At 40.1% G+C, this 18649-nt stretch overlaps 1 protein-coding gene across 1 annotated transcript in view; it reads left to right on the top strand.

Moving 5' to 3' along the window:
• Positions 1-18649, top strand: part of LOC108362005 (uncharacterized) — a 116283-nt gene that overhangs the window by 84131 nt on the left and 13503 nt on the right. Inside the window, 14 exon segments of the mRNA XM_017614823.1 lie at positions 6576-7187; positions 7314-7550; positions 9223-9725; positions 9817-10583; positions 10877-10894; positions 12432-13962; positions 14044-14316; positions 14409-14765; positions 14930-14995; positions 15150-15194; positions 15793-15834; positions 15903-16072; positions 16203-16351; positions 16504-18396. Coding sequence (XP_017470312.1) covers positions 7031-7187; positions 7314-7550; positions 9223-9725; positions 9817-10583; positions 10877-10894; positions 12432-13962; positions 14044-14316; positions 14409-14765; positions 14930-14995; positions 15150-15194; positions 15793-15834; positions 15903-16072; positions 16203-16351; positions 16504-18396 — 6208 coding nt within the window. The 5' untranslated portion in view covers positions 6576-7030.

Genomic DNA, 18649 nt, shown 5'->3' with positions numbered 1-18649 from the left:
TTTAAAATTAAAACTTTTGTAAAATCCATGAAAAATATGCACTTATCTAAATGTGACGCTTGAGTGACGCATTTCAGTTTCTTTTGTAGGAGTTTATGTGTTATAAAAATGTATCTAAATAATTTGTGTATCTCTTAAATACATGTGTACATACCTACAAACATACATATAGTATGCATGTATGTATAAAAATGCGCACACGCCGGTGAAATGAAACAGTCAGACAATGTGAAAATAAAACTATGATTTAACCTTAAATCCCCAATAAATGTACATTCAGCCGTAATTAAATTCATATAAAAATGCATAAAAGTCTCCTTTAATGTATAGGTATAATGAATGAAAAAGATTTTACACGGCGAAAATTACCTACATATGTAAATCAGGCAGATGTGCGTAAGTACGCGCCACGCACACAGTTGTGTGTAAGCAGATAAATTCATAGATACACACGACTGCACAGCTGCGTCGCAGTCAACAGTGCATCAGCGTCGCCGTCAACGTCAACAGCGCGGCGACGTCGCTGCCATTGCAGGTGTAGTGGTAGGTAACAGCGCGCGCTGCTTGCGTTTCTTCTGTGCCTGCATTTTCGTTGATCTCGCGTGGCGCTCTCGCTTTTTTGAGCAGCAATTCTTCGTAAGTGCTCTCAATTTTTGAGTCTTGCGCATTCTTTATGAGCATTTCGCAAAAGGGGAAGTGGGCAATGCTCATACAAATTTACATATGTAGTACTATATGCAAAGTGTATGAAAAATGTAAAATTTTAAAATGACTAAACCCATTAGTGGCTATGGAACACAAAACATTTAATTGTTTTCTGATGCCTTCGCTTTTCGTTACAATATCCGGTCGTTGAGTTTTGTGTGAGTGATTATGTGAATATACATACATATGTAGTTGAGAACGTGTATGTAAGTGAATATGCATGTGGGAAGCAAAATTTTACCATATTTTAATTAGACAGTTAGAATGTCCAGAGGAAAAAAATAAAAAAAAAATAATAAAAAAGCGAACCAAGTTCATTGAACTTTGCTCCAAATACATATGTACATATTTAGATATACATATGTACAAATGTACATACATACATACATACATACACACTATGCACAGTTGTATATCGTAACTTTAATATAGAAAGGCTCTATCTCACATCGTCGCTGAAATACAAAAAGTCGTAATTAACTAAAAATCCAAAATTCATTTTGTGATTGATTGCGATGTATTTCGTCGAATTTTAAATTCCTACATCGTTTGATGCAATACAAAAATGTTTGTTAGTTACGGCCTTTTGCATTTCACCCACGATGTGAGATAGGGCCTTTCCATATTAAGGCAACCATGTGTACATGTGTACATATGTTTGTGTGGTTGTTCGTATTCCCGGAGAAATACTTAAGAAGTGCATAATTTATTTAAAAAACACAGTGAAGACTTAACTCACATTCGGCATTGAAAATCGATAGCTAGCTTCCGATTTTGAGTTAACTCGTCATTGTGAAAACTGACCTAACAAATTTAAAATATTTAACTACACATATGTATATATCTGAAATTTAAGAATGTTTTTTTTTTTATGTGAAAAAAGATTCAAAACATCGGAATATCTATGTATACATATTTATGTACATTAGACTACATCACCAAAAAAAGTTGCGGTTTTTCCGCCGGGATTACAAAATCTATTATATTTTAAGATGTCCAGCAAAATATTTCGGAAAAATATTAAGATTTAAACGAGCTGGACCGATTTGAAAATACCTCCAAAAATGGAGTTTTTTATGCATAAAAAAAAAGTTTCTTAAAGATGTTTAAAAAAGAATTCCCTCAAAGGACAAAACGGATTAGGCTTAAAAAATATTCATACAAAAATTTTAAAATCTTTTCAACGGAATCGTAATAATGAGATTTTTGATGCTGTTTTTAATTTACTTTTTCAAAGATTGATTTACGAAAAACTTAAATAACTGCACCAAAACTACTCTAATTTAGACTTATGGGATCTCGGTAGAAAAGTGTTTCCCCACTATTTTTATTTGTGTGCAAAAAAAAGTCATTCGTGTCCCAATTATTATTTTTTTTTCAAATACCAACACATCTTAATTAAACTTTGAATGATGTTCGTTTATCCTACTTTTCTCTTTCGTCCTTTGAATGAGCTTGTTAGCAAAGAAATAAAAAGAGAGAAAATACCTTTCCACTGATACCTCTTAAGTCTAAATCGGAATCACCCCGCCGATCACCTCATGTGAAAATTATTTGAACTTACCTGACTTCTTAAGCTTTTGGTGAAAATAAGCTATAAGTGGAAGCTCTCACAGAAGCCATGGTAGTCCGATTTTTCGTGAAATGACAACTTTTGTTAAAGTACCACAATTTCTATAAGACTTTCGAGCTTAAAGTTTTCCAACCAAAAGTCGTGGCATACGCCAATGACACGATGCAATCACGTCCAAGGGAAAGTTTCCGCAAACGAAATGGGAGCTAATGCAGCGAACGCTTCGAGAGGCATCCAGGTGGTCCAAACCGCTGTGCGAATCCTAAATTTCTTTCTAAAATAGTGAAGCTTATTAAATTTACTATCTTCTACGTATAAGATATTTTCCAGCCAAATTAGTAGTTTAGGAGCTAATCATCGATTCATCGACAATTTTGCATAATTAAAAAAAATTAAAATAAAGAGTTTCTTTCGGTAAAAATATAAATACGAAAGAACCTGTTAACTTTTGGATACTTGCACGTCACAACATGATCTTTCATAAATACAATAAAGCCCTGCTCATCTAAATTGATAATAAATGTATGTAGAAGTTTTGAGCACCTAAGTAGAGGCATACAAAAAGTTTCTATACAAATTTATGGAGTACACACCTTTTACTACAATTTCGAATCGCGATATCTTAGAAATGGTAATCCTTAGGAAGAAAAATGTTATAACAGTTTTTGTAGACAATTGTATGATCTACACTTTCGTCTCACCTATTTTTATGATAAACCGTACCATTTGGCTGAGAAATGCGAAAAAGCAGTTTATGTTGCCTTTGACCTTGGAAACATATTTTTGCAGACGTGGGATCGATGGGTTACTTTTCGACTTTTCATTCATAATGGTGTTCGCAAGACTCGTAACAATTTTCACCTTTATGCGAATTTTTGTAAGCTTGCCCTTGCTTTATTGAGCTTGAGATTGACTGGGCACATATGTACATACAATTTTTACATACATACATATTAGGATTAATTAATTAATTTTTAAAACGAAAAAAAAAAATCGGTATCCCCCTACTCAATTCGTTTCACATCCATGAATGACATCGTAAAATTTCGCACAATTTGCTCATCTTTCTTACACTCGCTCTCTCTTCATAAACTTCGCTCAATTCAAATTGAGTTACTCTCCGGCCATTTGCTTTACACACTCTTTCTAGTTGGGTACATATTTACTCGGTTTAGTGCCATATATGTATGTATACGTTTATCACCCATCGTTGATTGCTTTCACTAAATATTTATTATTTTTTTGCTGTTTTTGTTTTGTTTACTTTGACTTTTTCCCCATTTTATTTTTATCTACGTTTTATTTTTAGTTAAAGCTTAATTTGCAGCGTTTCTTTTTTGTTTTGGTCCGTCTTTTCGTTTTTTATTTATTTTGCTTTTGCTGCTTTGTTGATAAGACTTGCGGTTTATTATTAAGCAAAAATGTTTTTATGTTTTAGTTTCAGTTTCGTTTGCTACTTTAAGTTGTTTATTTGGTCAGGCCTTTTTATTTATTTGCGTTTCGTTATATTGATGAACTCTTTAAGTTGAAGGTCATTGCCTAGCCTAGCGAAAGTAAAGTCGCTTACAATCGCCTCTTTATTTGAAGGTTATGTTTTAAAAGTAGATTTGTATAAAATTTGTTAAAATAACAAAGTTAATTGTCCGTGCAATACACTAATACTATTATTCCAGGAAATTATCATTGAACTTTTCTCAAACAAAGCGAAATTACTCTTTTACCTAGAAGGTGTTGTGTTTAATGGTGGGTTAGGTTAGGTTATAGTGGTTGTCCCAGACAAGGTACGCACTTGGACAAATAGGAGATTGTCCCTTGTGATATCACGAAAACTGAAAGGAGACCTATTGTTCTCACGGCGAAACCCCACGAGCCGATTACGAAATTACGTGTGCAGCTGATTTTAACGCCAGGGAGCTTCTTCGGGGTTTACAGGAAGTGCGAGCCAAAATGTTTCCATCTTAGCCTCTTCACATCTGATACAGGAGGGATCAGATAGGAATCCCAAACGTACCAATCGCACAATGGCCTATCAGAACTCCCATCAACAGAGAGGCTTTGCAAGCATCTAACGCTCGCTGAGCTTTCATGTGGCCCGTGAAGAAGTTCACTGTTCCTTTCCTCCAGTCCTCCCTTCAGGGAATGTAGGTAGAGGCTACTATTTCTGAGGCGGGGTAATCAGTGGCTTTTGGTGCCACACTAATACCGGTAAAGGCAGTCCACAGTACACGCTCTAGTCGTTTAGGGAATGTAGCCTTCTCTAGCGTGTTCCACCGGGCAAGGGCTTCGTAGAACAAAATAGGCTCAGGTATGGTTTCATAGAGCCAATGAATTACTTTAGCTCACCCCTTTAGACGCATTTTTTGCCCTTTCCTCCACAAGTTTGCATAACTTTTAACAACAGTTCCAACCAATGTATATCTCCAGAATTGCACCTAACTTTCTTACCTAGTTGGATAATCTTGTTGACACATGTTAGCAAATTTGATAGTCTTTACTAACACAAAAAGAAATTTAAGATTGGCCAACTACGTCCAAAGAAAATTGCAAGTGCGTGTGCTTTTTTCATACCTCAAAACCCCGAAATTTTACTATATCTCAAAAACTGTTCTAGTCTCTTACATTTTGATTTCGTTTTCGGATTCAGTGGAAAATTTTCAATTAGGATGCATATAAAAATGTTGCAGTTCGGACAATTTTTTTTCATTTCTGTAAACTTGTGTTATTGCCGACAAAAATGCAAAGCGGTCCCGAGTGCTTTCTACGATGAAAAACTTGTAGTTCTTTTGCCACGCAAAAAAATAAGCCGTCGAAGTAAGCCAATTGCGAAAGAAATAAAAATGGTTCATTGTTTGAAAAATACAATAAAATGTTTTATAGTTTTCACCAAAAAAGCACGGATAAAGTTCTAATAGCTCAGCATTTTTTGATTCACATAAGTGTGATATGAGATAAGAATTTTAAGAAAGCTTGTGATTCTAAGAAAAAGGCTGAAATTTGTATGTTAAGAATCCCAAAATTGGTCCGAAAAGATGTTACGCATACTGTTTCAGGGAAAACAGTGTGGAAAAAAATTGCAAAATTATTTTTTGTCCCGTAATCGGCTCTCATAAATATGGTCACCGTAATTATTGTTTTTTCTTGTATGCTCTCTGCTCATACTACGGATGCGCTGTTTCTAATTCGACGCATCGAATAAATTCCGATGTATAATTTAATGCGATATTATTCGTGCCATCGATGTTTTTTATTCGATGTATCGAAAATCAGAACTTGTCATTAAAAGTGTTCAGCAACCAATTCTTTCACATACATACATATTTGTTTATCGACTCATAAGTATCAAATTTGTACAACTAACTTCTTTCGAAATATTTTACCAAAGGGGCACAATAAGAATTGCAAGCATATTTCGTTCATCAATTATTTAATTTATTTATTACACTGAACCTTATTAAAAAGGTTGTTTTCTTTAATTAAATTAAATTTTTGTATGCTTTTATTAATTGATACATCGCAAAACATCGATGTATTTTTTACGTGCACATCCCTACCTCATATTAAATATGCAACCTTGACCTATCCGAAATATTCAAATTTAAAGAAAAATATGTACTACATATGTATGTATGTATACTTATAATACATAAATAAATACACACAGCACTGAACTTGACCTTGAGTTGCATTATAACAACGTCCTTGAACTTTTAGCAGCTCGATTGTGAAAAAATTAATTTCATTAAACGCAGCAAAGTTATTTTTAGGATTTAAAAACGCCAGACGTCTGCCGCGCGAAGTAAATGTATTTTTACAATGAACGCTAATGGTTTGGTGTGTTTATTATGCCAGCGAGTGGAGTGGTTGTTGTGTCTGTTGTTGAACTTTGGCGCAGCATTGGGGCTATTGCTGTTACTGCCATGGCAAACAGTGGATGGGGGATAAAAAAAACTGTTGTCGGCACAGCGATAGCAGCGCTGCAATTAACATTGGCGTCTATTAACAGCGCCGACGATTTCTCTGTGAATGTGTGTGTGTGTGAAAAAAATAGAGAAGAGAGGAAAAACATGCGCTGTTGAGCGTGTTTGCAGAGCGCGTTGAGAGCTAACTTGTGCAAAGCGAACACGTTGCTTGCAGATTTGTTGCAGATGCGAACTCGAATTGACCGGCCCCTTCTAATACAAATTAACATTACGCCCCTTTCTTATTTTCAATTTCATTTTGTTTTAAATCTATTTACTCGTACATAAATAATTGCCTTTACTGACTTGTATTTCGTTTTTTTTTTCACTCGTTACAGCTACAACAAAAATGTCAACAACGCAGTGAAAACTTGAATTTGCATTCGTGTTAAATGTTAAAATAAAAAAAAATAAAAATTAAACTATAAAATGTAAAAGTTTGCAATTCTTTTAAAAAATTCACACTCACCTAAACATAACAAAATAAAGAAAGCGCACAATATCTGCGAAAGTGTTAGCAAAGCGCATGGTAAATATAATTACGCACATTTGGCAACAAAAGGAAGAACCAGCAAGCAGGCAAATCAGGAAGATAACAAAATTAAATTTCAAAAAAAAAAAAAAACCCTAAAACAAAATCATTACTTTTGGTGGTCAACATTCACATGTAAAAGTGGATAAAAAAAATTGCGCACGCAAAAATAATTTCTCTTAAAGAAACGTCGAGCGAAAAGCCTTCAAAATTAAACGCAACAATAAAAAGAAACCCCATAGCAATCATCCATCCAGTTTGATGAAAAACATGGACAAAAATTCCGGCGGCGACGGCAGCGATGGCAAATCGGGACTGGGTGGTGGCGGCAGTGGTAAGGCCGGCTCTAGCGCCAGTGGGAGCGGTGGAGCCGGTGTGCACGATCCCTCCGCATTGTTGGATGCCGCTTCGCTATTTGGTAAGTACTTGCACATACATACATACATACATACATATCTATTAAAGCAATTGTATAGCACCATTATTTTTTTTTTCGTTTTGTTTATCTACATACATAAAATTTCTCTTGTAACCTCACTTGCAGCTTACTGGGGCCGCGATCCAACAAGTGCCGCCGCAGCCGCTTCCAATCCGCTATTCAATTCGCAATTTAATGCTGCCGCAGCAGCCGGTCTGGGATTATTGCAGAATCCGGCTAGCGCAGCCAATGATCGCTATTCGATAGCAGCTGCTGCAGCAGCCGCTGCATCGCATCATCATCAGAACACCATGGCGGTGGCAGCATCTCAGGCAGCTAGTTTGGCTAGCCTGCACCCAGCAAGTGAGTTAAGCTGTAAGATCGTTGTAACTTAGTAGTGGGGAGATTGTGGGCGGGGAATTGGCGACTTTGATTATTTTATTTTTAATTTGTATGTTACTTTAATTGAATCGAATTCTAAAGTGCGGCTAACCGAAGTTATGGGTGCTTTAGTGAGTGAGCAAAGGCCATTGAGATACACGTGACTTATTTAGTTTTGTTTGGACATGTTCAAATTATAGTTTCTTGAAATTCCAGTGCATTCCATTATAGTTTTTCCAAATAATCTAGGAAACCAAAAATGCAACGCACGCCCGTGAAGAAAAAAAATATATAAAAAAAAAATATTGTCCTATGTTACTTTGGTCAGGGTTTTGGGAAATCACGATTGAAGTTTGGAATGTAATTTCTCAAAAACGCGACGATAGATTTTCTCCAAAGGCTTAAATAATTTTATTTTTATTGCTTATGGTTAATTATTTTTGAGTTTATGAAGGATTTTCTGTAGTAAACTTTCGTCGTAAGCGAGCGACACTTGTCAATAATTTTGCAGCCATTTTGCCGTATAATGTGATAACATTTTTTTTTCTAAGTTAACGATACTTTTTACTCAATATCTCGGAAACTGAAGGAGATCTCCAAAATGGTTGACGCCTTTCGAAAAATCTTGATTAATTTAGTATGACTACATTATTAATTCCAATCCTACTAAATTACCGATAAAATTGTTGAGCTCAAAAAGCTTGGCCTGGTCACACTGGTATCCAACTGTCAGACAACACATACAAACAAACATATTGAATTGTGTTCTTAATGTGCGCTGTATGGCGTGCTTCGCTTGTCTCTCTTCGTGGTGCGTTGGTTAGCGCTCTGCATTTGAAGGTGAAGAAGCGCGAGTTCGAGTCCCAGAGGGACCCTTAATAAAAAACACAAGTTAAAAAAAAATTAAATTTGATGACATTTAATTTAGGGAGTGAAACAGCAAACGCATTTGCATTTCGATTAGATGTCGTTTGAAGAAAACGCTCCGAGAAAAAATAGCCAGTGCATAACTTTCCCATCTCAGAGAACCCCATTGCTTGTGCAAATGTGTGGTTCTAAAGTTTGGAAATGTGCATACAATATTTTTTGTTTGTTTTGTAGAGTTATATGAACAAATTATAGATTAAAATAAATTTTTTTGAAAATTTTAAACTAAGCGTTTATTTTAAGATTTTTAGTTTCAGTCTTTCTAGTTGTAAGATTTTTAGCTGATTTTTTTTTCAGTTAATTTTTATTTTGTGATTTTATTCCAATTAATAATTTTAAGTTTTTATATTGTAAGTCGTAATTTATTAAATAAATTTAGTTTTTAAATAATTGCACATAATTAATTTACATATTAAAAAAAAAAAACAATATATTTTATTCGAAAATTAAGAATATAAAATTTAATTGCAAACTATTTTTTTTTTTAATAATTATAATTATTAATTTTTATTTTTATTCATTTCATTTTACACATCTTTTTCTTTAATTACTATTTTTTAATTTATTTTATTTTATTTTCTTATTAAATTTTTTTTTAAATTTAGTTTATCTTTATCTTTATTTAGTTGTTTGAGGTTATTCCTAAAAACATATTGCTGTTAAAAACACAATTCTTAAGCTTTATTAACTTTCCCTCTTTCTCTTCTCCCTTTCCTTTCTTCGACAGGCTGGTGGTCTATGGCCCAACTGGCAGCTCAAGACTATTTCTCCCGCCTGCAAGCGTCCGGCCTTTCGCCATTTGCGCATCCCGATGTGATGGCGGCCTTTGGTCCAGCAGCACTGGGTCTGGGTGGGGCGACTGGCGCAGGCGGTACGGGTGTGAACAGCGGAGGAGGTAGCGTGGGTGGACTGGGAACCGGTGCAAGCGGCAGCAATATGGGCAGCGGTAGCAGTTCATCGTCAAGCAGCAAATCGAGCAAATCCCGCAAAGAGAAGCGACAACAACAGCAGCAGCAGCAACAGCAACAACAGCAAAATTTAGCTGCAGCAGCGGCGGCGGCAGCAGCAGCAGCCGTTAGCGCTAACCCTGCTGCCGCCTTGGCTGGCATGCATGCCTTGAGCGCCGGCGGTTCGCTCAATCCCTCCTCAATGGGCATGGTGGGTAGTGGCAGCACAGGCAATACCACAGGTGTTGGCGGCAGCAGCGCCGGCAGTAGTTCGTCGTATAAAGTGAGTTCGTGTGTTGATGTGTGAAGTTTTGGTTTTAAAATCTTGTACTTTATTGTTAATGCATTTCCGATCTAACTAATTAAACTTGCAGTCAAGTTCAACCAGCTACAGCAAACCATCGGTGAGCCCGGTACTACCGCCGCCACCCGGTTCCGCATACGATCCCGTGCAATTGCATAAGGAACTAATGGCAATGCAAGCGGCAGCGGCATCTGGTGGCTCTTCCAGTTCCTCATCATCGAAGAAATCCTCATCACACCACCACACACAGTCACATCAGAGTAGCAGCAGCGGCGGCGGAGGTGGGGGCGGCAGTAGCAGCAGTGGACTGGGTATGTCTAGTGGCGCTTCCGGCTCGCTTGGCATGGGCGGTGGCGGTGGCGGCGGCGGCGGCGGCGGCGGCGGCGGCAGCAGCAGCTCCAATAAAAACTCTTCAATGAGCAGCGTCAGCAATGCGGCAATGCACCATTTGAGCGCGCTGGGTGGCAACGTTGGCGGTGGTAGTTCAACAGCGCATCACATCAGTGCGTTAATGTCGCCGCACGGCTCGTTGGGCGCCAGCAGCAGTATTGGTAGTGGAGGCAGCAATATGGGTGATGCTAGAAGTAGTGCTGGCAGCAGTAGTTCAGCTTCGAGCAGCAAAGCAGAGCGTGACAAGAATAACGCGTCGTTAAATGCGCTCAGTTCGCTGTCGCAATTCGGTGCACTTGGCATGAGTCCGCAGCAGAGTATGCAAGCGGCAATGAATGCATTTGCTGCCTCCAATCCAGCAGCGGCAGCCGCAGCAGCAGCAGCAGCATCGGCAGCGGCTAGCGGAGGCAAAAGTGGCAAGGATTACATGTCATCGGGTATACTCAGGTGAGTGGGAGGGAAGTGATATGGATTGTCTTGAATTTTATATCATATGAAGGATGTTATATTAATTGATATGTATGCAGTGGTGCAGATAACAATTTGTATGGTGTGGTGCTTGCAAATATTTTTGGTTTTTTTGTACATATGTTTTTGGTTTCAAATTTTGAGTTCTAATTTTTAATTTTTATTTTTTTTTTGTATTTCTTTCTCGGCAATTCGTACGATTTTGTCCGCAACAAACCAATGAATTTGCTCACTTTTATACACTCAAAAAATTACACCTTGGTTTTGCGTAGTGCTGCACTGGAAGGAAAGTAAGAACCTTCATTTTTTTATTAATACATACCATTTATCAATACTGTTGTTGTATACATGCATACATACATACATACACGTGCATTTCACACATATGTACATATGTTTACGTTTGGTCAAAAAATGGTTTCTAAATTTGAATTTTTTATATGGAAAAATTAATTTTTAAACGCAGATTTCAGTCGGGATATTCATATCCATATGTAAATATGTACATGCATCTGTACCTTCATTCATACATACATACATACATACATACATTTTCTATGTCATTATTTAGAATAAAAGCTAGATGCTATTTATTAGAGCTGCATGCGTAACTCAATTTCCTAGGCTATTCTCAAATATTCAAAAGTCCCTAGTTGACCGAGCTTTGCTCGGAGTGCATATACTTTGTAAAGCTTTCAAGTTTTGGATATCAAATAATGGTCATTTGGATAGCTTTAAAAAATATTTTTGGAAAAAATTGAAAAAAAAAATTGGATTTCGATATCTATTAAGTAAATTTCTTACTTAAAAATTTAGGTGGCAACACTATTTAGAAATACTTTGGAGTGAATAGTACATATCTTGAGCGTATATATACTGTGTATATATACAAAAAAATGCTGATTGAAATTAACAAAATAAATACATATTTGTAATACATAGAAGCGTGGCAACCCTGTTCGAAAATATGTTCAGACCAAAGTTCTCAACACTACCTTTCATTTGATATCCATATTGCGATGTTTTAGATAATTGTGTAGAATCGAAATTAAGTGGCAACCTTACACTAATACCCTAAGGGATAACACTTTGTTTATAAGGAAAGCTTTGATTAAGAACCTGCTCTTGGTAGCCATGTATAATAATATTTTATCTTTTTTTCTAAACAAAAAATTGCGATTCAAAATTGGTGGCAACCCTATTAAAAATATTTCTGAATTAGGGATTTTTAAAATACCTTCCATTTGATACCCATATTATGATATTTTAATTAATTTGTAACTAATTTAGAATAGGTGGCAACCTTATACGAGTCTTCTCGGAGATAATACCTATTCAGATAACCTTAAAATGCAAATCATTATCTGTGTACAAAATTTCATCAAAATCGTTAGAGCCGCAGAGTTTACGGATTGGCAAAAAAAAAACCAGTAGTCCTAAACTTATGCACCTTGGAGAACAAATATGGTCTACATCCAGACTCTCTAACATTATACCCTCCAAAACGCTTAATTTTTTAAGGATTAGCATAAGAGACGAAGCTAGGTCGCAGCGCTAGTATTCTTCCTCACTTAAACATTTCCTTCATCTCCTAAAATTGCTTATTTTATATATCGTGTTATCGCTATTCAATGCTTACACTCAGTGCCTTTCGCTTAGTTATAATTTATTTCATTTTATGTTCGCATCATCTCATTTGCACCTGGAATGCAACTCTGTGTGTGTATTGAAAAGTTATAGTTGAACTTGAATTAAACTAATCTTTTATTTTCTCCCTCTCCTCTCTCTCTCTCTCTCTCTGCCCACGCGCTCGTTCCCTCGCCATAGTGATCATCAATCTCTGCTGGGTGTACGCCTGCCACCCGATACGGAAATCATCAAATACACGTCGTCCATTGTGGGACCCAAAATACCCGGTACTACGTCACGTGGTCGCAAAAAGACTATTTCAGACGAACAACAACAGCAACAATTACTCGCACAACAACAACTTCAACAGCAACAACAATTGCAAAAACAAGAGCTCGACGCTACAACAAATGCACTTTCCTCTCTGCTTGCGATTCCAGGTCTTAGCCCGGCTAAGCGTGCCCGCCTCGAAATGGAGTACGCAGCAATGGCGGCGGCGGTGAATGTCGCTCAACAGCAACAACACCAACAGCAGGTGCAGGCCCAGCAGCAGCAGCAGCAGCAGCAACAGCAACAGCAACAACAACAGCAAGCACAACAGCAAGCGCAGCAACAGCAGCAGGCACAGCAGCAGGCGCAACAGCAAGCGCAACAACAACAGCAACAGCAGCAAGCTCAACAACAGCTGCAAGCGCAGCATCAGCATGCTTTGAATATTGCAGCCGCCGGTGGTTTTGGCGGCATTGGTGTTGGCGGCGGAAATGCAACCACCGCCGCACAGGCGGCCGCTGCTGCAGCAGCCGCGGCAGCTGCGCTTGGGCAATTGAGCGGTCCAGCCGCGGCGGCGGCGCTAAGCGCCAGCGGTCTTGGTATGGGCGCGCCGATGAGTCTCTCCAGCCTCAGTGGTTTAGGTGCGCTTAGTGGTCTAGGCAGTGTTGGCGCGCTAAGCAGCACCGGTCGCCTAGATCCACATTCGATGGGCCCCACCTCACTAAGTGCTACGCCCAGCAATAGTCGCGACTCATCAACAGATCGCGTAGAAGTGATAAAGCTGCCGCCCACAATCACATCGAATGGCGCCTACAACTTATCGAATAAAAATAAAGACTTGCTCGATCTGACAGGCGACAATAGCAGTGGCGCTGGTGTGAATCTCAGCATGAAGTCATCCTCATCGGCCACAGCGACGGCAACCAGTGCTGCCGCCGCTGCGTCGGCGCTCATTGGCACAGCTGCCAATCCCATTATGATCGAGGACTACGATGCACCACTGAATTTGTCAATGAAACCCGCTGACAAGCAGCAAAGTGCCGCAGCCAGCATGTCGTCATCAATGGTTGGTGGTAGCAGTGACTACAGCAGCCCGGTTAACATGGGCGGTACCGTGGCGGTGCCCTCCGGTAGTGGCGGCTCGAATAGTTTGCAAAGTTTAACTTCGATAACAGCAGCGCTGGGTGGCGGTAGCAGTACGCCGCTGCCAGGCAGTGGTGGTGCTGGCAGTAGTGGTGGCAATGCAGGTAGCAGCAGCTCAGCCGGTTCCAGTGGTGGTGGCAGCGGTGGTGAACGCTCGGGGCAACAGCCATTCAAAGAGGGACGGCCGCGCAATTTAGGGCGCGGCGTGTCTAAGCCGAAAAAGAATACAGTAGCCTCGTTGTTGGCACAATCGCGTGCAGTCGGTATAAAACCGATGCTGGCCACTCAGCAGTTGCTTCAGCAAGGCGCTGATTTGGTAAGTGAAATTGAGAATACTGTTTAGTGAAGTGGCAAAAAGTTTACAGAGTAGTTATTCCATCTTTGTTGTTTTTTTTAGGAGAAAATACGTCAGGCGCTCAATGAGGCGAACGCACAACTCGACCTTTCCACAGACTCTGAAAGCGTTGCGGCCGAAAGCGGTCTCTCCGAGTCCGAGAGTGAAGATGCAAACATTCTAAATGTGACCGAGCTGCGCGTGCCACTAGACTTGGGTTGGAAGCGTGAGACGGTCATACGTGGACTCACCAAAGTAGGCCAAATACGTGGCGAGGTAGTTTATTATGCGCCCGGCAGCACAATAGCGCTCAAGAACATTGGGCAAGTGATCTCTGTGAGTTTGTAGACAACTTTTTTCTAACTTTTATGCTATGCCACATGCATTGTTGAGTATGATAATTAAAATTTGAATGTTTACCTTTGCAGCATTTAGAGAAGAATCCATCGAAGTTGACGCGCGACAATTTCAGCTTCTCATCGCGCGCTATAGTCGGTTCATTTTTACAACCTGCACCGCCGCCGTACGCCAACGATGGCGAATACATACGCATGACCGATGAAGATGTGGCTAAGCGCTTGGAGGATCTAAAAATTTTTACGCGCCAAACTTTAAATGTGGAACAACGCATTGAAATCGCTAAGCAACAACAAGCCATACGCGATGCAAAAAAGCAGCAAAAAGAAGAGATGGCACGCAACAAAGAAAAAGCACGGCAGGAAAAAAACGAGAAGCTTGAGCAGCAACGAAAAGAAAAGGAGTTAAAAAACCAGCAAATGATTGAGGTGAGTAGGGGTGGTGTTTAGCGAATTGTGTAAGGGCGTATGAGGCAGGGTAGGGCATAACACGCATTTGACAGGAGAGATTTTCGAAAAGCCTGGAGGTTAAAGAAAAAGGGTAAAAGCTTATTATTAATTTTTACTTAACACTACCCTTTTTTCTTTTGCAGGCGCGCAAGAAGCGTCAAGAAGAACTAGAACGCATCAAACAAGAGGAGCTGCTCAAGAAACAACAGGTAAATTGATTTAAATATTTTCTATTTTAAAATGTTTAATTTTGCGCATTTTTGCAATTTTAATAAACAAAATAAAAACATTTTATTATAAATTTAACAAATTGAAATTGAATATTAATTATGCAATTTTCATTTGTTTATTTTATTCTTTTAGGAAAAAGAAAAGAAACGTCAAGAAGCTATTTTAGCTAAAGAACAGGTATTAGCTGAGTACATACCTTTTCTCTACGCTTAGTAGTGTAGTTAGCAGTTTTTTTTTTTAAATATTATTTTCAAAATTTGACCGCACAAAATTTCAATTTATATTACTTTATTGTTTTTTTTTTTTGTTTAAAAGAATAGCAGTAGGCTCTTGAAATCAGCTGAGATCTGTGCTTTCTAAAAGCTGTTATTTTATAAAAGAAGCGTCTAAAAATATGCAACGAATATATTGCGCTTTGTGGCTTAAACTCATACTTACAAAAAGTTTGCATACTTTTAGGCATACCTTAGCTACTTTCAGTATCTTACTGCAGCTACTTCGCACTGTCCAATAGTGTTAAACATTTTTATTTTTTAGCCGTTGTTTTCTTGAAATTATGTACACCTGCTTAGTTACATACACACATACATCTGTATAGAAAAAACTAAAATAATTTCCAGTCTAAACTTTGCTTTTTACACATCAGTTTTTAGTCCTTTTCCTTAATTAGTTTGCCCTTAGTTCTAGTATTTTATATTTTACATCACATACATACATATTTACGCACCTAAAGTTTAAATAATTTTTTTTTCTATTTTCAAAATTTCACCTGTAGGAACTCCAAAAACAGAAAGAAGCATTACTTGCCGCCGAAATGGTGAGTAAAAAATTGTTTTTGGAAACTTTTACCAACACAAATTATAACTTTTTCCATACCATTTGCAGGAACGTGAACGCCGTCGTCAACATATGGCACTTGTGCGCCAGCTGGAGGCGCGCCGCAAATTTGTAGAGCGCGAAAAGAAGAAACATCAAATGATTTTAGATCGTCTGATATTGCGTGAGAAGCGTTTAGCAATTAAAAAGCGAGATTCAGACATTTTGGCACAATTAAGGTGAGGTGCTGTCATAAAAATTTACAATCAAACCAAACATGGAATAAAGCAGGCGAAGAAAGCGAAGACTTCTACATAAAATCAATTCATTTTCTTAACGCTCGTTTTTTATACTCTCTCTTCCACACAGAAAACCACAGGAAGACTCTGAAGTTGCACATCCTCATGAGTTACCAGAATTGGAACGCATCGGTGGCAATCGTTTGCCGGGTCAAGCTATGGCCGATTTACTGATGGTATTCGAGTTCTTGCATAACTTTGGTGAAACCTTAGGATTTGGTGAGTACCATAGCAATTAAACTCTTACCAAACAAAAAATTCTCGAAATTATAAATTTCTTCCTCGCCTCTTGCAGACATGGAGTCACTTCCCTCCCTGCAGAATCTACATGNTTTCTCGAAATTATACATTTTTTTTCTCGCCTCTTGCAGACATGGAGTCACTTCCCTCCCTGCAGAATCTACATGACGCTCTCATGAGTGACAGTAATCCCGACGCTGAGGAGGAGATGCTATCTGTGATGACCCATCTGTTGGTGTGCGCCATCGAAGATCCGGGCATTCCCAATCCCGGCCGCCACACCACACTCCTCGGACAATCGCTGCGCAACGCCGACATTACCAACTCCAATGTTTCGGAGATTCTACGCATTTATTTATACGCCACCGCTACCGGCGAAATACGCCAGCTACATGGCATAACAATGGATCGCGAGCGCGAACGTCGCATTCCCGATCATCATCAAGTGGACACCGAGACTTCCTCCCATTCGGGCAAGAACGCCGAATACTACAGATTGTTGCATGAGAACGAGACGTGGAAGTTATCGCATTCGCTCAAGAATCGTCCCTTCGTCGCATTGAATCCCACAAGAAAGGCACAAATACTGGCACATCTTTGCAACGATTTGCTCATGAATAAGGCTGTGTTGAAGCAGATCGATGGCAGCTTGGAGACATGCGCGCAAATGCGCAAGGAGAAGTATATGACCGACATGAAGGTGCGCAAGTACAAGGCACTGCATCAGCGCAAGGCGCGCATCGAGGCGTACGAGAAGGCGCAAGCTGAACGCGAGGCAGCCATGCAAGCGGCCATTGTAGCACAGCAGAAGGCCGACGCCGAACGCATACAAAAGGAGGCTGAAGCAGCCGCTGCGGCGGCGGCTGAAGCGGCAGCAAATGCAGCGGCGGCAGCTTCGAATGCCGAGAAGACAGAAAAGGAGACGGGCGAGGAGAAGGAAGGTGACAGTGGCGACGCTGCTACTGACGCTGCAGTTGAGAGTACTAATGGTGGTGATGCAATGGCCAGTAGTAATGCTAACGATGCCGAAGTAACGCCGGAGAGTGCGATCGAGCACAATAACAACAGCAGTGTTACCAATAATGGCGATACCCCCCACAAGGAGGACCAAGATTTAAAAGCTCCACAGCCTGAGAATATGGATGTAGATGGCGATGCGATTGCTTTGAATAACGGCGACGGCGAGGGTGACAACAAGGAAAAGCCATTGCCCATACCAGCCACACCAGACGTAGATGCTGCTGTTGCGGTCAATGACGGCAGCAATGTTACAGACGTGCCGCTGCCTCTACCGCCAATGCTGCCAACGCCATCGTTGCCCAGCGTTTTCGACAGTCTTAAATACGACGTGAGTCCCACAAAGAGCTACACCAGCGAAAACTCGGTTACGCCCAGTAAACAGCCAAAGCTAGATGACTCAGCACTGGCTACACCTACCTATCAGAATGGCGTTGGCAGCATGCCGCCAGACAATTTGTCGGGCGTTTGTGCGCCAACGTCGATCACCAATGCAGCCACACCGTCCGAGTTGAATAGCAACTTGCTGCCGAAGAAGACTGGCAACGACGACGTGCCAGCCGATGTGGGCATGGATGATGACCTCAGCGATCTAGAGTCGGAGATGACGAACGCTGACGAGGACGAGGACAATCGATTGAGTGCCGATGAGCTGCAGAAGAAGCTGGACAAGATATTGCGCGCGTCTATGAACTGCAAGGAGCTGCTCGAGAAGAGTACAAATCAGCTGCGCGCCACTTGTTTCGGGCAAGATCGTTTCTGGCGGCGATACTGGAAGCTGCCGAAGGCGGGCGGTATATTCATCGAGGCATTGGAGTCGGCACAAAACGACATTTTCCACTATCAGGAAGTGTTGGAGGCAGAGGCGGCAGAGAAGCGTGCAGCTAGATTGGCAAATGGTGAAACTGAGGCTAAGGATGAGTGCAAGGAGGAGGAAGAGACTGCAGCGGAAGGCACCAAGGTGGAGGGTGGCGATGAAAATGTTAATGGGGACTGCAAATCGGAAAGTAAAATCGCCAGTGCTGCAGCCGATGAAGGCAAAATTGACGAAGCTACAGGGTTAGCCGTAAAGGAAGGGGATGAAAATATGCAAGTTGACAGCAGTGCTACGATGACGACGGCCAATACAGCTGCCTCGAACATCAACACCAATGGCAACGTGACAGGAGTCACATCCTCGGCAGTCATAGACGACGAGGACGATGATGTCGTGCTGACTAGCAAGGATGAGCCGGAGATTGTCGATTTGCGCGATGACGA

The sequence above is a fragment of the Rhagoletis zephyria genome, unplaced genomic scaffold (assembly GCF_001687245.7).
Source record: "Rhagoletis zephyria isolate East Lansing unplaced genomic scaffold, Rhagoletis_zephyria_1.1 Rzeph_scaffold_00908, whole genome shotgun sequence".
Classification (NCBI taxonomy): Eukaryota; Metazoa; Arthropoda; class Insecta; order Diptera; family Tephritidae; genus Rhagoletis; species Rhagoletis zephyria.
This window is presented reverse-complemented; position numbering and strand designations above follow the sequence as displayed.